General features: G+C 40.7%; 2 protein-coding genes across 2 annotated transcripts in view; one reads left to right on the forward strand and one right to left on the reverse strand.

The window, feature by feature from the left end:
• znrf3 (zinc and ring finger 3) overlaps positions 1 to 14,613 on the forward strand; it is a 67,449-nt gene extending 52,836 nt beyond the window's left edge. Inside the window, 12 exon segments of the mRNA XM_079689196.1 lie at positions 3,775 to 3,849; positions 5,730 to 5,861; positions 6,893 to 7,003; positions 8,668 to 8,835; positions 10,846 to 10,948; positions 11,081 to 11,395; positions 11,398 to 11,446; positions 11,448 to 12,164; positions 12,166 to 12,246; positions 12,248 to 12,642; positions 12,645 to 12,695; positions 12,698 to 14,613. Of these exon segments, the coding sequence (XP_079545322.1) occupies positions 3,775 to 3,849; positions 5,730 to 5,861; positions 6,893 to 7,003; positions 8,668 to 8,835; positions 10,846 to 10,948; positions 11,081 to 11,395; positions 11,398 to 11,446; positions 11,448 to 12,164; positions 12,166 to 12,246; positions 12,248 to 12,642; positions 12,645 to 12,695; positions 12,698 to 12,819 (2,319 nt within the window). The 3' untranslated portion in view covers positions 12,820 to 14,613.
• Positions 14,614 to 15,004: 391 nt separating this feature from the next.
• coq5 (coenzyme Q5, methyltransferase) lies at positions 15,005 to 22,411 on the reverse strand. The gene is given in 8 exon segments (XM_079689197.1): positions 15,005 to 16,149; positions 16,517 to 16,627; positions 17,872 to 17,960; positions 18,832 to 18,938; positions 20,497 to 20,724; positions 20,817 to 20,900; positions 20,903 to 20,965; positions 22,177 to 22,411. Coding segments are annotated over 8 exon segments (987 nt in total). The 5' UTR covers positions 22,379 to 22,411; the 3' UTR covers positions 15,005 to 16,046.
• Between the last annotated feature and the right edge of the window lie 78 nt (positions 22,412 to 22,489).

The following is a 22,489-nucleotide window of genomic DNA, read 5'->3' on the forward strand; positions in this document are numbered from 1 at the left end:
GAGGAGAAGGTCAATGACTCTTGCCTTCGTCGTACTTCCATTTGCCTCTTACTTCTGAGAGATTGCACCTTCAATTTCTTTTAAGGGGGATGTTGAATAAAATTTGAATCCTACTACTTGGCTGAACAATTTACTTTTTTTTTCTACTAATCAATTACAACAGACAGTAATGACTAAGCTTTGAGTACATCATTATAATTCAATTATATTAATTAATGCTCTCAACAAGTAAAAAAGTATTCATCATATCCCTCACTGCAGTTACATGGCTGCAGTGAGGGATATAGTATGATAAATGACATCATCTGAATGTTGCATTTGAACAAATACATATACTGTTGTAGCTGATGGAGGCAGAGCTAGTTTGAATTACTTTGTATAAAGTTTGGTAGTTCCAATACCGAGGGTTGCAAGTATCTTGCAACCCTCGGTATTGGAACTATTTGTACATTTGCCCACAAAATGTAGTGCAGTAAAAGTATAAAGTTATGTGAAAATACTCAAGTAAAGTACAAGTACCTCCATTTGTATCTAAAGTAGAGTACTTGGTTACATTACACCACAGCTTGTAATATTGGATCCCTTAAATGATCAAAATCTGCCCCTCGTATGAAATCTAAGACTCTCTTGAAATTCCTGTTAAATCTATATGAAACTGGTGTGAATGAAAGTCTTTAGCGTCTTATTGATCTTTGTTTTTTTTAAGTTTGCTGCAGCGGATGGAATTGTCTTAACCTTTTTACTTAGTAATACAAGAACTTCAGCCATTTGACATTCTGCAGCCAGTTTGAGTCAGTGAAGTAAACCGTTTAAACTTTAAACTGTTCACTTTTCAGCAACATCACAAAGTCTGAAGAATGTACATTACCTATCACAAAGCAATACCCTGCCTTTGGTGTCCAGGGTTGTCGTTTTGTATGGAGTTGGGAAGGAGATGTGTCATGTTTTTAAGAGAACCAGTTTGCCTGTGGGGGCATTTTTGTTGTCGTCGGGCAAGTCCCTGCACTGCAGCGCAGGCCTGCCCCGAGTGGAGATTCTTTCGGAGGGAGATCTCTTTCTTCTTGAAGCGTCTTACCAAGAGCTATTAATTATTTACTGGGAGAGCTAACATCAAAGGAGCAGACTTGTGCTGAATTAAATGGGGGCTGGAGCCTGGCAGTGTGGAGCTGAGAGAAAAACTGGGTGAGAGGGAAAAGCCGAGCAAGATATTCGCTCCCGTTGCTTTTGAACTTTCCGAGTAGAAGAAGAAGTGAAAGAAGAAAGAAAAGAGCGATGTTAGTTTATGTAAAGGAGGCAGGACGAAATAGAAAGTTGGAAGAGTTTGTGTTTATAGCTCAACACTGTTTTAATGTTTCACTGTTTGACAAGGCTTTCATACACTGCTGGGAAAGATTGAATCCGTTCGCAGGGTTAATTAGTCTTTAATGAGCTATGAAAGTCACATTTATAAACATCTTGTATGTGGATTAAACCGAGGGGGACTCTAATTCTAACGTAGCACACATACTTCAGAGTCATGATGTGTTTACATTTCCCTGAAGCTGATTTTAAAGTTGTGGGTACACATGCCACCCCTGACATCAAAGGCCTTTTGTTACTTGGCTTCTTTTTTTTCTCCTGCTGCGACTTGTCCATGAAGAAGTTGTCCCACCAAAAGTACCTGAAGTGATGAACACCCACGCACGTGTGTTGCTAGTTGAACAAAATTGAACATATTCTATATTTAGAATCATTATTGACAGTTGTTGATTCTGGAGACAGCAAACACCTCTAGGGCTATTTCTTGCTATGGATAACTAGCTCATCATGCTACTTCTTGGACAGGAATATTTAATAAATAACATCTTTCTAAGGACTCATAATACACAAATGGAGTATGGAAATGATGTTGCAACCCATCAAAAGGAAAAATGAAATGTACACTTACAAATCTTGATCATATCACACTTCCTCAGCTGCACAAGAAATTAGCACTTTGATAAGTTTCAAACAGCTGGACATGTACTAACACAGCTGAAAAAGTAGCAGAATCATATTTACCCAAACTGCAGGTAAATGGTCAAAAGAAACAGGATTATTTAATACATCACGTTCTATGACAGTCTTTAAAATATTACTGATACATCATTAAAATCAATTGAGTTAAGGTTATGCCTCTGTGATGAGTATAGCCATAGCTGGAGGCTTTATGTATTCTGGTTGTTCCTCCATATGTCCATTAATCTGTACCATTCTCTACAAAGCGATATTGCAGGAATGCCGTGAGGAAACAAATTATATAATATTTGCCGTGAAAATCCACTTGGAATCGAGAATAAACTGATTTGCAGTCACTTCACAAAAACACATTTTTAGCCAGAACATGAGGCATATGCTATATTATGACAAAGTCACACAAATGTCTAAAAGGATCAGAATTACAACTTTTTGGACAGACATGGTGGATTTTCTGTTCTTATATTTAATTACGGATTTGAAGTTGATCAGTCAAAACGACCTGTCACTTTCCAAACACAGGGCGGTAGGTGGCAATTTTACAGATCCAATATCTATCAGAAAAATGAAAGCCAGAAACTAAAACGCAATAAAAGGTAATGACGGACATGTGGCTGTCTGACAATGTGAATAATAGGTAGAGTAACTTGCTGTGGCTTTCTCTGTCACCAGAACCCATTCAAAGATTGTGAGCCAACACATTTTGGACTGACACGTTATCTCCCCGCTGCCTCCATGTAAACACTAGAGGAGCAGTGAAGCTGATCTGGCAGCTAATGGTAGACCAACACCTTGGAGTCTTTTCTGTGTACACCGTGGCAAAAGATGTAGAAAACATGCTCAACGTGCCATTGTTGAGTCATGTTACCTCAGAGATCAACATGTTATGAAAAAAGCCATTGCGCCTCCCCCGCACACACCAGTAAACCCCCTCCCCTCTCTGTGTCCTCTGTCAGGGCCCAGCGATGACACTCTCCAGCCACTCGGCAGCAAAGTCACAGCAATGTACATTGTCACTTTGATCTTCACCCCCCCCCACCCCACCTCTCTTCCCTCTAGTTATGAGGCGGACTGGCAAGAACCCAAGGGCACTTGATAATACCAGGATATGATCCCAGCCCCGCTATTTTAGATCGTGTAGTGCAGACATCAAAACGGTGTCTAAATAGGGCGCCGTGAATCAAAAGCAGTCGTAGGGGAGAGAAGCAGCAGCTAAGATAAAGTTTTCTGTATTTTTTTTCAAACAAGGGGAAGCCAATTTGGATTCTACATGGAGATACTTCTGCACATCTAAGCGTTTCCCTTATCCTTTGCCTTTAGCAGAAGTCTTCAAAAGACCTCTGTGCTATGTCTCTCCCTGCTCTCACATGAAAGAAGCTCACTTTTTTTTGTTGCTGTTGGAAAACTTTATTCAACTTTCTTGAGTGCGCACAGCAGAACTCAATATGACTTTAACTCCATGTCACGCACATTTGCATCACATTTGACTCTGTGTTAGTTTGTGTCATGCTATTAGCTTGATGTGATGCAGATGTTACACCATGAAGACTTCAGAGAAATGGACCATATGTGCCTGTAGCAAATGTTATCAATAGCTTGTTTACTTCTGTTTGTTTTCCATCTCATTCGCTCATTCCCGATGATCTACACTTAGGCAGAGAACTCCCCCTAGTGGGCTGAATGTTAACATCTCCACATTGCGATCATACCTTCCCTAGCGTTTCCCTTTGAACTCTTGTTGAATGCATCTAATGATTCATGTTTGTTCTGTGTGTGCAGGCGAAGAGAGCCGTGCAGCGGGGAGCCACCGCCGTCATCTTTGATGTGTCGGAGAATCCGGATGCCATCGACCAGGTTCGTACACACCTAAAATTACCCAGGCCTTCACACACTTTTCAACAACACTGAAAACATGCACTGCCTTTCTGCGTGTCGGCCTGCCCTGCCCTTCTGTCTGGCAGCATGTGCGTGTGCTGTTTTATACAAACAATGATCTTTCTATCATCTCTCTCAAATGGTTTATCCAGGTTCAGCTTTCACTAGACCATGACCAAACTCTGTTGAGCTCATAATTGTACAGGTAGCAAACATTACCTCATCCCCCGAGACCACGGATCTGTGCACATTTTGGGAGCGCTCACATGGGCTACAGTAGGAACAAAGTGCATTTGTTGTTACAAGCATCCAGACATTGCTCCCTATCCTCGCTGTTAAGCGATATAATTCACAAGTTGTTCCTCTGAACGCCTTTGTCACAAGAATGCTTCTGTGGTATTCATACTCGCCACACCAGGTCTGGACTTGCAGGGTTTTTCTTCTTTCTCTCCTCTGCCGCTGAGTCGTAAAGCGCGTAGCTGAGAGATAAAAGGGATTGCGCGGAGACCACATGAAAGGCAGCGCTGGGCGGCTGTGTTAAATTCCCCCGAGAGGCTTTTCCAGTCAGAGCGGCCTGATCAGCAGAGACAGGACCCACAAGGCCGAGGGGCAGGGAGGAGGAGCTTAGGGGGAGTTAAGGTCCTTGGGACAAAATAAGGAGAAAAGTCTTATGAAGTTATGTACTTGACCTCCTTTTCTGTCTCAATGTATACTTCCTTTGAGGCTGATTTCATAATAATTTGGGTTTTTTTGTGGGGGGGAAGTTGAGTTTCAACTCTCTTCAAACAGCTTTTCTTATAGTTGTAATTTTTAAATGCTTTATTGTTTGTCAGAGGCTCTGTGGAGTTGTTTTCTCAAAGTGGGAGCAACGCACAAGAGTGAAGCAAGAGATCAAAAGTTTCAAAGTCTATACTTTTGAAACCAGAACATACAGTATTTCACTGGAGAACATGACGGCAGCAGAAGAAATTGAAATGTGAATATCCTCGGTATTTCCCTTGGGCTTTTCAAATTACAGATTCCAACCAGCAGACGAGAGCGAAGAGCAGGAGGGAGAAAGAGGAGGGGTAAAAGAAGGATGTTAACTGACTCCAAAGCCAAAACATCCTTTTCATTGACTGTTTCCCCCGGCTCCCTCTGGCAAACTGCAACCACAGTTTCCATGTGTTGAGCCTAGAGGTCATTTTGGCTAGTTAGTAAAAGAGTCCGTGCACAAGCATTAGGGCAGCGGCTACTAAAGTACTTTGCTGAAAGTCCCCTTAAAAATCAAGCCATGTTTACTTCCCACAGATTTGAAGGCCCCCTATGTGCTGTGTATAATTAAAAGGCTTAGCACGGTTGACACACAATCTTGTTTTTCATGAGTGTTCAGCTTTCATACCAATACTAAAGGCCTTTTAGTTATTTTCAGAACTCTCTGTGCCGTTTCTTCTTTTCATTTGTTATGGACGCTTCTTTGTGTGTGACTTCAAATACATGAACCATTTGTTTTTAAAGCTCGGCTCCATTTATTTTCATTGTTTCTATACATGACGAGTCAATACTTAGGAGGTTATATGGTAAAGCTTTCCAATAGATACAATAAATAAATTAACTTTGTTTAGCAGAACTTTGTTATTTCTCCGCTGATTTAGAGCTACAGTTGAATAAAGTTGGAGGAATCACAACAGGGCAGTATATATATATATATATATATATATATATTTATATTACACTGGATCATGACTCTCCTTTCATGCAACTGAAGACATTTTCCTCATGATGAGAATAACCTAGAAAAATGGTATTATTGACAAGATAAATGACTTGAGTGTGTAAATGTGTGTTTGATGTAGTTCTTTCTTCTTCCCTCTGTTCAGCTGAACCAGGTTGCAGAGGATCCTCTGAAGCGGCCCGTGGTTTACGTGAAGGGCAATGACGCCGTCAAATTGATGAACATTGTCAACAAGCAGAAAGTGGCCCGCGCTCGGATACAACACAGACCACCGAGGGTAAGAGCACATGCCAAAACCACACTCCGTGTAGATGACGTGCATGTGTGTGACACTAATCTAAGGCACATGTGAGGAACATGAGGACAAGGTGAACATGTTTGTGAGGCCCAAGCAGCAATCAGCACAGAGAAGTTTTTTAAGATGTGAAGACAATCAAAAGTTCCAGCTGTGAAATCTGACCCTGTCTTTCTTATCCGTTTCCCAGAGGCACTGAGGGAGATACATATCAGCCATTCAAAGAACTATTTGTCTGCTTAGAAATACTCGATAAAAGGACCAGCACTTGGAGGTCAAATAACTTGACATAATGAAAGGCTGAGAGAAGTTGTTTTGATGAGAACAACAATCTGGCTAATCTTAGCTGGGTCTTTAATAAAAGTGTTTATCCCCACAAGTTATCGGACTCATCTCAGCAAAAAGCAAAGATGCAAATTCTGCTTTTTCAAGTAAATAAAACCTCAAATAATGATCTAATTATCAAATGAACTGGCAATTGATCAGTCTGTTATTGAGCGAAAAGAAGTGAAATCTACGGAGTTAAGCATTTAATTAGCTTGTTTCAACCAACCAACATTCCAAAACCCAAATGTATTTAATTTACAAGTAAATCCTCCCAGTTGAGAAACTGACCATTGCTTGAAAAATGACAAATCCTTGAGAAACAAACCCCTTCTGCCGATAAGCTTTGTATTGAAGGGTCTTTTCTGCAATCTGCAGAGTTGTCTTGTTTGATTGAGAGATGTAGTTGTGACTACATCCGACAGTCTTAAAAGGACACAATAGCACAAAAAGAAAAGACACGGCAATGATTAAATCACATTAAATCGTCTATTTATTCCATAAAGTCCTTTTTATTTATTTGTATTTGCCTAATAACATGTTCAACGAGTCACATCAGTGAGTGGTCGGCTCTAATGAGCAACTAACTTGATGGAAAATGCAACATTATGGCAAAATTAACCATTTTTAACGACTGCATGTGAAGATAATTTGACAAATGTGTTTCTCTTGCCCTCTTTTTTCCACAGCAGCCCACAGAATATTTCGACATGGGCATCTTCCTGGCTTTCTTCGTGGTTGTGTCGCTGGTGTGCCTCATTCTGCTCATCAAGATCAAACTCAAGCAAAGGAGAAGCCAGGTCAGTGTCAGAACACACACTCATCACAAAGCAAGTTTGAGTCACAAAAACAGTGATGTGACACAAAACACGCAAACCAATGCCGTGTTTTTCCACGCAGCGTGACTCTACCAGAGCTGGGTGACGGTAGCAACCATTTTGATTGATTCCTCTCGATGGTTAACTAAAAGCTCTCAGTGGAGGCTTATGTCCGGGCGCATGAATCAGGATCAGCATTTAATTAGGGCTGATGAGAAGTTGGCCGCTGGGACAAAAAACACAGAGGTGTCATGACGGAGCAGAAAAACTGTAGCGGCATCCGGTGTAATCCCGTCAGCACACGTGTGTAAAGACACTTTCTTTCTCTGTGTGTGTGTGTAATTTGTGGCACAGCAGCCGATGACTTCCTTTGGTGGTTAATTAAGAGAGCAGCTCACACCAGAGGGGTTTGTTACATTATAACAACCTTTCCTCCCTGAAATGGGAAAATGTAATTAACATCTTGTAGTGTAAATATTGTTAATACAGTATTAACATGTCCTCTCTAATTTGACTGTTAAAAGTGGAATAGTTTGGGGTTTATCTAAGGTTTCCTCCAGGGTTTGCCCTCACAACACTGCAGTTAATTACAAACTGAACATACAGATTACCTCATGTTCTATTTTTTTTAACCCTGTGATGAGATTGGCTTTCATGCCAAAGTTCATTGCTCTTTAACTTACAAAGACTTCAATTATCTCGTTGTGAGGCAGCAAGAAAAAGACCCTGGAGAGCGTTCCTTCCTTTAAGTAAAGCCGACACACACATAACTCTGGTTTACTGCTTTATGTCCCAATTTCTGCTACACATGTGAATCATTTAGTTTAATCCTCAAAAGTGGTTCTGCATGTGGCAACTTTCATCAATCACCAAGTTATATTTTGAAGGCAACACAAAACAAATGAGCGATAAAAAGAGTGGAGAACCAGAGAGCGTTGCTAAAGCATCAGTGAAACATTGCACAATGATGTAATGTGACAATGGGGAACATGTCTAATCATGACAAATGTAACCCTCTGTCATTAAAGGGGCCCTATTATGCTTTTGGGAGGTTTTCTTCTCTGTAGTGTGTTATATAGGTTTTTGTGTATGTAAATGGTCTGCTAAGGTTAAAATCCCAAGTTCTCTCTCTCCCCCCCCCCCCTTTCCTGCCTGAAACGCCTTGATTGTAGTCCTTTGTTTACTCCTGTAACATAGTGACATCACTACATTACACTCGTGCTTCTATTGGCTAGTGCTCCAGCACATTGTACGTTTTTAAGCTAAGCTGACCAATCACAACAGAGCCGGCCAGCTAACCAATCAGAGAACACTGGGCTCTGGTTCCAGACAGAATATGTCAGAGTATGAACAAAATAAAGAGCTTTTTGAATATTAAAGCATGTAAACATGTCACAGTAGAGGAAGGAACAACATACAAATATGAACCTCAGAATGTGCATAATAGGAGTCTTTGAACATCATCAAAGAAGAACACGGTTAACAAGTTGCCAACACTGACGCATGAAAATGTAATGGCTTTTTTACCCCGAAACATCCTCTCTGAGTGGACTTTACACTGTTAGTGTTATCATTTAAATGCCTTGTTTGTGGGTCTCATAATCCGCGCTTAACCTGTACCTCACCCCCCCCCCCCCCCACCACAGAGCTCCATGAATAGAATGGCCATCCAAGCCTTGGAAAAGATGGAGACGAGGAAGTTCAAGGCCAAAGGAAAGGGCCAGCGCGAGAGCAGCTGTGGAGCCTCCGACTCTCTGAGCAGCAGCTCCACCTCCGACTGCGCCATCTGTCTAGAAAAGTACATCGATGGGGAGGTAAGAAAAGATGCTACGTCCTTTGAGCTCATATAGAGACTTTATCTGCTTTGAGGACAGACGGTATAATGGTATTGCCATCAACTTTTTTTTCAATACGGGTTGCAATGCTAGCTCTCACATTAATACCTTTCTTTTTGTATATGTACACATATAAGTATACTATTTCGAAATGAACTTTTAGCCAGTCCACATGTTTTGGTAGCCAATGCAACAAAACATTAAAAACCGTGATAATACCTCAACTTAGTGAAAAGGGTACCTCAAAAACGGTAAAGTGTTATGGCTTTGTCAGGCTCTTGGAGAGAAATATTAATAATAATGTTTCAGTATAAATAATAATAATAATAACTTGGATGTTTATAGCGCCTTTCATAATACCCAAGGTCGCTTTACAAGGAAGAACAGCAGTATAAACAAACATAACATAACAAAAGGCAGTCTAGAGATGTTTGGTTTTAAAGTCCTGGTAAAATGTTAGTGTAAATAGTTACCAAAACACTATTTAAGTCCCAAATAATTTGTGATTTCATATTTTGCGATTAAACTCTTAAAATGAGCATAAACTACATCTTGTTTGCGTTATTTATCTTGTATTTTGTTTAATTTTTGGTTTACCATACACATTTTATAAGGATCTTGTTTATTGTGAACTGTGGTGAACCTTATTTTATTTGTATCTGTTGGGACCATGATTGTGAAATCCAATCAAAAACAAGAATGAACCTTTTTAAAAAGCTAAACAAAAACTGATTACAATTTCTCTTAGCAACTCGGAGATAATGTACGTGAGCGGCTGTTTATCCAAACTCTAGAGCATAAGTTGACCATGAGGGAGAAACAACTTTGCTGGCAGTGTTAGTGTGGTCACCGTCCACCTGTGCTTGTTTTCTTTTCTTTATATTCTGTAGACATGAAACATAATGCAGTTATGTGGACAATAGAATGGAAGTTCCCCTGATGTGCTCGGGGACCGCGATCCTCCGTGATGCTCTTTCCGGCGCCTTTTCAGATGTTTAGTTCAGTCTTTGAGAGCACCTGGAGAGATAACGGTACCCAGAGTGCATTAGGTTGTGATTATGCTTCCTGTTTTCCCAAATGTGGCTTTCTTTTCATCTTTTTAAGGAGTCATTGTCAACAGCATTGTTCATCTTCGCTATGGGGACAAACCCCAGTGCCCGGGGGGGGGGGGGGACATAGTTGGCGTATGTGTAAGGTTTTTTTTTGTGGTTATGTGTCTCTTCGGTGAGGAGGGGAAGAAATCACAACAAAGCGTGGCGCCAGGCTTGCACAGAGGAAGTGGCAATATAAAAGGCTGAATGGCATCAAAGCGCTTTTTCAGCAGTGAATCAACAAAAGCCTGGGTGGAAGAGGGCCCAAAGATGAGTCACATCGACCTTAGAATAAAGTATTAATGGCAGTGAGAGCTTTCAGAGGAGATGAATATAATAATTCATACCGCTCCTCCTGTCATCCTGGAATTCCTCCATGCCAGTTCTCCGTCTGAATACAAAGTGTTGCATTCCTTTCATATCAATCCTCCAGTGTTAGCCGTTTGTTTGTTTTGTTCCAGAAAGTGGTGACATTGACGACAGACTTGTATTTGTACCATTGTGTGACTTGTTGTTAAGAGTCTTGTTTTTGGCATAATATGAATTAGATTACTCAGAGGTAAAATGTTAATCAATTCACTCCAGTTGACAGCTCTGTACAGCTTTGCTGCCACCTTGTGGACGTTTGTTACTTAACTGAGAATTGTTTATGTAACAACTTGGTAACTTTGGGAGTTGCAGGAATTCATAAATCCTGAAATTACACCATCGTTTAAATGTGTTTCACTTTTAGGCAGAGAGTTAATTGACACGTAAATTATCATTATTAATTGTTATACTTAACTTACTTGTATACATTATGTTCCATTGTGATAAAAAGTGTGAAACAATTGTTATTTGTGTATTACATTACGGTAGTATCTGACAGTTGTATCTTTTGATGTGTTTCCCCCCACAGGAGCTGCGAGTTATCCCGTGTGCTCACAGGTTTCATAAGAAATGTGTGGACCCCTGGCTGCTCCAGCATCACACCTGCCCCCACTGTAGACACAACATCATCGGTAAGACAATATTTAGCTTTGATGTTCAGATAAAACACTCTTTGTCATCAAGAGAAAAAAACATACAAACACAAAAAAAGATACACTGAGAAACAACAGAGACATTCATGAGGATGTGCTGTTATTTTTCAGAGCAAAAGAAGGGGAATCCAGGACCGGCCTGCATGGACCCCGGCAACCCAGTGCACAGCCGGCAGCGGGTGGTGCTGCCGGTCCACTACCCCGGCAGGGTGCACCGCGCCGGCCAGGTGACCGCCTACCCAACCAGAACCAGCATGGACCCCCACGGAAACCCCATCACCATGCTGACCGTGGACCAGCACCCAGATCCTCAGGGTCTGTACACCCCCCAATCAACATCCGCCTTTCTGCGGAGCTACCACCCCACCCTCCATCTGGACCACTCGGTCAACCCCCACCACTGTGGATTAGAGCACCGCGGCCCCCCGCCTACCCAGCACAGCCGCATCATGGTGCTTTCAAACGGCCAAAGTTCCATGTCGAAATTTTCCCGAGCAGCGTGCTTCTCGCAGTACGAGACTATGTACCAGCACTACTATTTTCAGGGTTTGACTTTCCCCCAACAGCCCGAGGGGGGCCATGGGCCTACTATGGCAGGGCAGCTTGGTGGAGGAGGGGGGGCCCACAAGGGCCAACACAGCAGGGCCTTCCAGCAGGGTCTGTTATACCCCACTGTGGTGCACATGGCACCAGCCTCTGCTACAAGAATCGGTGATACTAGCAGCACTTCTGGCCTGAACTGTTACCACGGTCACCGCTCGGTGTGCAGTGGTTACCTTGCCGACTGCCCTGGCAGCGACAGCAGCAGCAGCAGCTCGGGTCAGTGCCATTGTTCCTCCAGCGACTCCATGTTGGACTGTACTGAGGTCAGCAACCAGGGAGTGTACGGCAGCTGCTCCACTTTCCGCAGCTCGCTGAGCAGCGACTACGATCCGTACGTGTACCGGAGTAAGAGTCCATGCAGGGGGTCTGTGGGGGAGGCGGGGGCTGCGGCGTGTGCCACAGCTCCTGCTGAGGATTCCTCATCCCCTGTTCCCTTGGGACACGACTGCCTGCAGCTCCCCCCCGGAGCTTCAGGATACAACTCGGGGGACCACCTCTCCAACTGCAGCTTGGAGCCCAACTACAGCAGTCACTCATCACTGGAACCCAGGGAGAACAGCAACACTAGCACTACCTCAGCCGGGGCTCCAGAGCCCCCCTAGAGCAGACAGGGGGAAGGGGCCACAGGAGGAGTCGGGGGAGCTCGGGGCTGCAGCCTGTAGCTGCTGCTTCGAGGGCCCCTCCCAATGTGCAGTGCAAAGGGCAGGACTCGGACCAAGCTGGGTCTCTGACCTCAGGACGCTTTTACAGGGGGATGGACTTTCACAGCGCCTCCTCCAAGAACTACTTTGCCCCCGAGCACCTGTGCCCCCCCTCGGAGCAGGTGAGCTACGAAGGGCTGCCTTGCTGCTTCTACAAAGAGCTGAAGGTGCACAGGGCCGCGGGGGGGCGCTACGCCGAGGACTACGCTGTTAATGTGCAGTACGCAGACTCGGAAGCCTGTTCCGGGCAGGGCTGCTGCGAACTCAACCAGAGAATACCCATAATTCCGGAGGACACAGATTGTGAATTTTGCCCAGGGGCAGAGACCCAGAGCAGTTTATTACCCATTAATGTCCCAGTGGAGGCAGAGGGGCGACAGCAGAGCAACATGAGCCCAGGGAGAGGTATTTTACCTCTGACAATTTAGAGGTCAGTCGTACCCTCTGGAGGAGGAGACCAGGGCTTTGTTTCACCCTCAGCTCTCTGCCAGCCCAGCTTCTTTGGGGAGCAGTACACCATCAAATGAGGGGGGTCTGGGTATATGAACTTAGAGCCCAGTGAGATGGGACTCAGTCTGAAGTATGTATTTGGTACCGAATCTGTCAGTCAATCATTGAAACCCTCAGCTGCCTTGTTGTAACCGTGCTCTCTGAGCGCTGAATGTTATCATCTTCGATTGTGTGGATTTCTACTGAAATGGCCTGTCATTTCTAGACAGTGTGTCAAGTTCATTCCTGTGGCCATGAAACATCTCAGCACCATGTTTTCATAGCACTGAGACAAAGTGGAACTACAAATATAGATGGACTGAAACTAGAAGTAGGTTGGTTTGGTTTCTATCTGCTGCCATCAAGGGTAATTAAGTAATCTGGGCCCATTTCTTAAGAGATTTTAGTTTCTATATCTTTTCTCTGCCAAATATAGGAATTTGCCTTTTTTTTTTCTCCACAAAAAGATCACCCTTAATTCACAAACATCTACATGTATAGGTGCACGCATAAACACTGACTGCCTATAAAGCTTCAACCACCAGCTCGAATAGGTTGTACGGACATAGCTATACCAAAACAGAAAGACTTGATTGTTTTATTTTCTTTTACTTTTGTCAAAAGCAGGGAAATGGGTCCTTTTAAGTGTCTGTGACCCACACATTTCTCTGAGGAGAAGAAGCTATATATTACAGAAAAATGCATAGAAATGTGAATGCAAGGCTGACACTGGTGTCTATTCAATATTAATACAGAATTTGTTTATGCATTGCATTTCTGTCCAGCAGTGGCCTACCTGTATGAAATGTGCCAGAGCAACATGGAAGCCTTACGCTGGGAAGCTGTTTGTAGCAATATCTAAAAGACACTGCGCCTCTTTGGGTTGTCTGAAGTGGCAGTGTCTCTGGGTCAGTAGATGTTTTTCAGAAGCAGAGTGTTGCACTCTTACTTTTTGTTTGGAAGCCCATAAAAGTGTATTTTTGCTGTCACTTACCCAATTTCCTAAATGAGACATGCTCTAAAAGATATCTAGTATGTATCAAAAGGCCAAAGGAAAGTGGCTGGAAAAGACTCATTTTTCAAAAGGGTTCCTTATTTTACTGTGACTTTTTTTTTTTTTTAAACAATGCAGTTATAAATACCACAGTGTATCTGTTTGAATCATATCGTGCCATGCATAATACATACTCGCGATATCAATGCTTGTCATTCATGCCTTTCTGTTTGTCCTGCAGACTGTTGTTATACTGTTTCTATGAAATACACACATTCTCTACACAGAGGAAGACTTTCTGAATAACCCTATTTATAAGTTAACCCAGTGCTGTAATCAAGTGAGAATCTAATCTTGCCTTTTGCATAGAGATATGTACCTACTGCAAATATAACATTTTGGGTACTTGAGTCACTATTTAATTTTTTTGTTATCGTTTCTAGCACTTAAAATGTGTACAAAAATTAATATTTTTTAATTTTTTAAGAATATAATTATTCTCTGTCACTACCATTACAAATGTTTTAAAGAAAAAGGCTAGAAATCAATCTGTGTATATTTCTGTACCTGTATAGCAAACACATTTCATAAATGGAAATGTTCTCTGAATATTTATTTACTAATATATTTATCTTTAAGCCATGTCTTATGTTCAGAGTGTATGAACGTTTGAGTTATTTGGTTGCTTTTTATTTTGAAAAAAATCACTAACATGAGACTTTGTATATACATGGTAATTGCACACAAGACGATTAAATCTTCTCTGACCAAAAAACTGATTTTAAAACTTTAGTACCATACAGTTTTGTAATTAAAGTGTACAAAGATCTGTAAAATATACAGTTTTATTCAAGTAACTCATGTTGTGGTGTCCTCCTTTTTATTACCTGCACTTCACATTCAGATTTTGACATTGTTTTATCATAAGAAGAAAGTCTTTGCCTTCCGTAGCTTTGAGAAGAATCCATTCAGATACCGAGATCAACTTTTTAAACACTTTTTGATGTTACAGAACTAGACTAAAAATATTCAAAACTAAACTCAGTTGCTAGTAGTCCTAACATTGATACCAGAAATATAGAGGCATTTTGGGATTGCTTTCTGTATTTAGTACAGTTTAAGCGTCGCTGAACCGAACCCAGGAAAATATGTTCACTCTTCATGTCGGACATGTTTTTCTGTCATTGCTGCAGAGAGGAGCTCTGGGGCTTTAGTTTGGCAGTTGGACAGAAAAGCGTGAAACACAGAACCAGTAGTATAGTTTATAGAAAATAGTCAAACAAATTAAAACGTATAATTGTTTGTCGAAAATGTATAAAAGAAAAGAAAGTGTATATATAGTATGAGAAACATATGCTAAAAACAGCATAGTATAGTACGTTGAAAACACAGTATTGTATTTTGAAATTATGCAAAAAACGACAGTGTTGAAAATATCAGAACACACCACATAGAGAAACATCGAGAAAAAAGACATGTAATATATTATGCAAAAAAAGAAATACCAATGACAGTTTAGTAAGTCAAGAAGAAGCAAAAACTACGTAGAACACTCATTCTAAACTGTCAGAAAAAACAACCTAGTAAAGTATATTGAAAATGTGCTAAAATAATAATGTTTGCATATTTTCATTGCATGTTGTTTTTTTCTATTTGACATTCAACTATTTCACATAAAATAGAACATTTGAGTTATTCGGTTGCTTTTCATTTCGAGAAAATTCCATGGAGGCGTTGTATATTCATCGTAATTACAATCAGGACAATTAGATCTTCTCTGATCCAAATCCATGTCCAAAGTATTCCAGTATCTCCTGTGATGTATCCTCCTTTCCATTACCTGCATTTCACATTGAGATTTTGACATTGTTTTAAGCGCAGAAGAAATACATTGCTTTGAGAATAATCCATTCAGGTACAGAGATCCTTTTAAACATTCTTTATTTGTAGCCAAAATGTAAATATTACATCCAAATATTTGAAAAAAGCTGCACATAAACTCACTTGCTAGTAGCCTTAACACTGATACCACAAATATAGTGACATTTAGGTTATCAGTGCAGCATTCTTTACCAACAAAGGTATTAAGTACAGTCTAATCGTTGCTGAACCAAGACCATCAGCAGGGAAATAAATATGTCCACCGAAATGCTTCTCTCATGGTGCAGTCATTGCTGAGAGAGGAGCTCTGACGTTCATGTCTGAGAACTCTGCACAGTTTGAAATACAGACAGAGAAGTGTGAAACACAGAGCCAGTCTTTTTGCTTCTGTTTTCCAGAGGAGTGCATCTCACAGCTTGAAACCAGAGTGAAGAGCCACGACTCCACCGGTGAGGTTGTAGTACTTCACAGAGTAGAAACCTGCGTCCTCAATCATACCTTTAAACTCCTCCTTCAGGAGAGAAGAAAAGGAAATGACAGTGAGTCCACAAGTTACACTGCAGACAGCTTGAAAAACATGAACCTAAGGAAACATACAGTGACTCAGTTATTCAGTAGTTTTGTCCTTAAAAGAAAAGAAAAGATCACTACGATTTTTTGCCCATTATCTGACCTTAAAATGTACTTAGCAAAAGGTCTTTGAAATATTAAAACGGTATTACATTTAACATCTGGATTAGTGCACATATCCTAAATCAAACCATTAAAATCAGAAAGTGATGACATTTTTTATGAAATACCCCCAACTGGAGTTGAATCAAATCAGAGTAGCAATGGTAGAAAAGAGTAGACGGAAGAAAATAAAAAGGTTCTTACCTTTGGTCCGGGAACTTGCGGATGCTTTCTACCAGATACTGGTAAGACTTCCAGTCTCCAGCTATCACCTCTCCCAAAACTGGGATCATCTGGAAACTGTACGCGTCATAAAGCCTGAAAACATGTAACAGGATCAAAGTCAGTGAGCTGAAACCTGCTGCAGATACACTCATTTTTAAAATCCTTCTTATATGAAACTAATCGTTTGTTTGTGATGAGTTCTTACCCTATAAAAGTATTTTTAAAAGGATTTCGTATCTTTCATGAATTTGAAATTGACCAATCTGCATAATGAGTACTTTTACTTTTGGTCCAAGATCTGAGTACTTCTCCCACCTCTGGCAACAACAGTCTCCAGGTTTTATTCAGACCGCTTCTTTAAAAAAATATTTGACTAAAACTATTCCTGTGTTCTTGGAAGAGTGTTCATCTGAACACTGGACCCTTCACAGAGTATACACTCTCCTTGCTCTTTAGTCAGGGTTCGTACACTTTTACACCAATGATTTTCCATGACTTCTCCATGACCTTTACCTGATTTTCCATGACCAAAAAAATAACTCTTTCTCAGCGTACCACTGAAATGGTTTATTTGAACATGGAACAGGAAAATAAGGTCTACATATGAAACATGTTGTGCCCATCTAAAACAAATCAAATAGGCTTACTAGCTTCAACACACTAAAGCAACTACAATCTCTCACCAGCAAATACCTCAACAGTTAAATGACATTTTACGTTTCATTACTATACAGTATTTATTATCATTATAGTATTACTATTTCGGCGATTAGATAAGATTTAAATTACATTTGATGCAACGTTAGTTACATTCCATGACATGAAAAATATTGTTTTCGATAACTTTTCCAGGGCCTGGAATTTGCATTTTGAATTTCCATGACTTTTCCAGGTTTTTAAATGACCGTAAGAACCCTGTTTAGTACTCTGCAGCCAGCTCACATTTAACAAGCTGAAGTGCTTTTAGGAACAAAACCACAAGAGGGCGTGTCATCCAAGGACACAAAATCCACTCGGATAAAAAAACATATATATATATATTATATATATATATATATATATATTTCTAATTTGTGCTCAGTATAACCGAGCATCTATGGGATCTGTCTTAATGTAGGCAGCATACATGTAACTTAAAAGAAAAACAACTGCTTGTATGTGGTGAGACAGAGTACTCTACTCTTGAATACGACCACCTCCGAGAGAAACAACAAGCTGTGAAAATGTTTTGCAGGATCTGTGAAGGCAGTGATGAATCAACAGAGAGTCTCTGAGATTCATACGGTTGATTCATATTCACAGTTAGTCACAATCCATTAGAGAGCACTTCTCCTCACCTTGCTAGAACAGGATTTGTCACTTTGCTGAACTCCAAACACATAAACCTGCCACCGGGCTTCAGGACACGCAGAGCCTCCTGCAGAGCCTGAGAACCAGAACAGAATGAATGCTGACATGCTTAAAGGGGCCCTATAATGCTCATCTTCAGGTTCATATTAGTATTCTGCGCCTCTACTGTGACATTAGGGAGGGGGGAGGGGGGGAAGCGGAAAAGGGCCCCTTTAATAACAGTTTAAATGATTACTGAATATCTCAAGTCATTTCTACAGCAAAGATATCAGTTAGTAACAGCTTCGCAGTTCTTTGACTTTACATTTTCCAAGATACCTTTCTTTGTAAGTTGAGTATTATTGGATTTGAAACAATTGAAAGACATACTCTAGTTTACATATCCATGTTATACACTGGATGATTGAAGAATTATATTTTAGCTGCATCTCTAAATACATTTAACAATTTGCCAAAACAAGTCTAGCTGTGAGCTCTCTTAATTCACGTGGAAGATGTTTAAAGCATGTTCAAATGAAAACACATTATCTACAAATTTACAAGAACTTCTTTGGTTTATTTTTCTGACAATCATATGTGATCAAATAGATCACATTTAAACACTTGACAGTACTGTCTATAAGTAGAGTGTTATGCATTAGGTAATTTGTAATGTAGAAATGTAATCAGATTAAACAAACACATATATATGTTTGTGATTTGCATCTACTTTAATTTTGTATGCGTCTCTTTAAAAGTGTTGATTCACAAGGACTGTTATGTTTATGGTGTGTTTTTAAATGTGTTGATTTACGTGGACTTTACTTTTATGATTATTTCCAATGTGTTCTTTGATCTGGACTGTTATTTGTAACGTGTGCTTTCTCATGTGGACCCGGGAATATGAATGAACAGTCTTCATAGAAGCATCTGAGCATGAGAGAAGCTGTAGTGATAATACCAGTTACCTGATCTATATGGGTGACGTTTCGAATCCCAAAGGCGATGGTATAAATATCGAACTGGTCATCATCAAAGGGCAGCTCCTCTGCGTCCCCCACTACCCAGGACAGACCTGCCGCACACAGGCACACTTCAGCAAACGTTGCCCTCGACTCAGATCACAAGGTGGAAGAATAAGGATTATGCACACCGTTGAGATCATGCATGGTTGCACAGAACTCTCAAACAAGTGTTTGCATAATATTATCTGAGACATTCAGCTGTAGACATTTAAGGCTGCACAATACAAGAAAGATATTTTCGGTAACATTGTTGAATACATTAATATTACCTGCAATAAATAAACAGATTTTAAAGTGTAATTAATTCTGCTTTACTGCGGCTCTCAGTATATCGCTAAAATTACAGATTGGTTTTTGATAAAGAACTAATGCAGCAAATTTAAAAGTGACCTATCATGCAAAATGCACTTTTGTACATCTTTTATACATGAATATGTGTCCCCGGTGTTCCAGGGAACTCACCAAGTGTCAGAAAACACAACCCTCTCTATTTTCCTCCATACCCAAATCTCTTAAAAAGGGTCTGCAATGGATCTGATACAGACTGATCCAGATTTGAACACTTCTATGACGTCACAGAAGTGGCGCTACGGCTATTGGGCCAACTCCACCAATCAGGAGGAGACAGCCACGGACATTGCCGTTCCAAAGCGCTGGAGACGATGTAGTACATATTTCAGGCCTGTAGATGGTGCTGTTCTCACTGAATCCGACGAGAAAGGCAGTGTTAAATTGAGAGAAATGTGGAATGGATAAAATGCATGATCTGTTTGGTATTTGAAAAATAAAAGGTATAAATATGCTTATATAGTTATGGTCCTACAATATATTATTCAAAAATAGCATGATAGGTCCACTTTAAATGAAAACTAAAGGCACCGATAAAAGAACTGAATGTTTAGCTAAAGCTCTTGTTTATGGCTGCCTGATTTAGAAATGTCTAACAACAATTATTAATACAAATGGAATTCTGACTAAAACCATATTAATGATAACTACTGTGAGTTTTATAACTGAAGCCAAAATAAACTTTTGGATTCTTTACTCTAAATTTTTTTATTTTTCACAAAAAAGCCAAACTTGTATTTTTTTTAATTATAACTTTGTCATATTATACGTATGGACACATTTGGGCAATAACAAAAATGGCTGTCTGACTCTGGACGCAAAGATGGGGGTGAATTCAGGCTCCTATAACTAGAGCTGCACTGATGAGTTGACTAACAGAAAACTTATTTGAACCATTTTAAAAATAGATTAAAAATGTAAAAGTAATTTTGAATGCAAATATTTTTAAAGCCCCTTTAAGATGGAGATGTCCGGCATTTCTCTGTTTGAAATATCTTTGAAAGATATTTAAAAACAGAGAAATGCCGGACATCTCTCAAGTTTCGGATATGGATGGCCGAAACAAGACATTTGCAGTCATCACTTTGGACTCTAAAAAAACATGTGATTAATAAGAGAACCTAATCTGCAGATAAATCAATAAAGAAAATAATTGTTAGCTGCAGCCCTACATTTGTCCCTATGACCTGTACATATATTGTGAAAAGGTAATCCCAAAAAGCTGTGTTTCACATCCGAGGGAATCAGAGTGAAGCTCACCAGCACTGATGCCCAGGCCGTCAGCCTTCTGCTTTCCTACTCTCAGCATCTCCTTGTTGATGTCACAGACCACCGCTCTGGATTCCTGGGGCCCTTCCTCCTCCTCCTCTGTCGAGTAGTTGTTAGAAATATCCTGCCACGACGGTGCCTGCATGGACCGGGCTGCACGCCGCTTCTGCCTCTCTTGCTGAAAACAAACGTACTCCAGAAAACGTAACGAAATGTCACCTGCAAGGGGAATAATCACAACAACAAAAAGAAGTCAGTGAGTTAAGGTTTAAGTTTGATGGTATGTAGAAAATACACAAGAGCTGCTTTACCTGTTCCACCGGCCACGTCCAGGAGTCTCACCCCGGGCTGGGGGTGCATGACGTGGAGCAGCGTGTCTTTCCACAGTCGGTGAACCCCAGACTCATGGCATCGTTCATGGTGTCGTACTTCTGCGCCACGTTCTCAAACACCTTATACACTGGAAAAACACAAAGAGAGAGCATCTTGTCCCTGAAGCTGACTCACATATTCTATCAAAGAATATACTTTAGATGGTTTGTTTTCGCTTGCTTTAATGTTTTGTGATCAAGGAGAAATGTTTTCAATCTCAAGTGACAAAGTCAATATATAAAGTTGAATGTCTTTGGTTACTTATTGACATGTTAATCATATTCTAAATGACTTGCCTGGGTAAATAAAGGCTTTAACTTAAACTTTCGACAAGGTATCTTTATTTGAAATTGCAGCAGTGGCTCAGGCTGAAAGGCCGATCGGACCAGACATACAGAATGTGGACCGTTTTGTGGAGAGGTGCCAGGCGCCCTTGAGCAGAGCAAGGCACCGAACCCAACTGCTCACTGGTGCCGGACAGACTGGCATGTGTGCGCCTATCTGTATTACTGTGTGTGTGTGTGTGTGTGTGTGTGTGTGTGTGTGTGTGTGTGTGTGTGTGTGTGTGTGTGTGTGTGTGTGTGTGTGTGTGTGTGTGTGTGTGTGTGTGTGTGTGTGTGTGTGTGTGTGTGTGTGTGTGTGTGTGTGTGTGTGTATGTGTGTGTGTGTATTACAAATATATAAACAAAGAGGGAAAACTGAACTTGCGCCCAGGGGGATCGATAAAGACTCATGTTAAATGTTTTTAATATTATTTTTGTATAACTTTTAATAGTTAGATGATAGAATGTCTAAAATGACCATTCATGAAATTGAACATCTTTATTAAGTGTTTCTATAAGGAAAGAAAATATTTTTGTATTCTTGTCATTATGCCAAACACAAGTTTGATGAGGGGAAAGGTTTGAGTGTTTATTAATATAACGTTGGGTAAATATTGACCGAGAATAACAAGTTAACAACATACAGAAATAGTATGCTCTGTGCTAAATCAGCCAATTATTTCCCTAGCTTAAAAATAAAAACAACACTGCAGGTATCAGACAATTTAAAACGTTATACCAATATCTGCATCAAGGTACCACTGTTAAATTCACCTTGAACACATTAAAGAGATTTTATTGACAGAAATGTATTTTCATGGACTTAGTGTAAGCCGAACTGTCTGGCACATCCTTAAGATCCCAACAACATCTGAAATACTTTCTCTGACGGTGTGTACAATTACACACCGTAAAGGAGCTTTTAGGTAGTGACATGTTTGAATGAAGTTTGTTATCATACAGAGAGACTGCTCACCTCTCTTTGCCTTCTCTGTCTCCGGCACCGTTTCGAAACCGAAGTGCGTGCTTCTGTCTCCGGCGGCCTCGCTAAAGCACCGACAGCTCGGCGGCTCCCAGCAGCCAGCGGGCTGGCCTGGAGCACCAGCAGCGGTAACATTAACATTTCTGTGGGAAAGACGGATCACCCTCCGAAACAGGAGTCTCATGGAGGCGGCCATCTTGCCAAATTATGCAACTATGCGACACTCTGTCGTCATTCACAGGCGACGGTTAATCTTTTTTTCAGACCGCCCATCAGTGTATTCAATGTTTTTAAATGTCAGCTATTT

This window comes from Notothenia rossii (genome assembly GCF_949606895.1).
Source record: "Notothenia rossii genome assembly, chromosome: 6".
Lineage (NCBI taxonomy): Eukaryota > Metazoa > Chordata > Actinopteri > Perciformes > Nototheniidae > Notothenia > Notothenia rossii.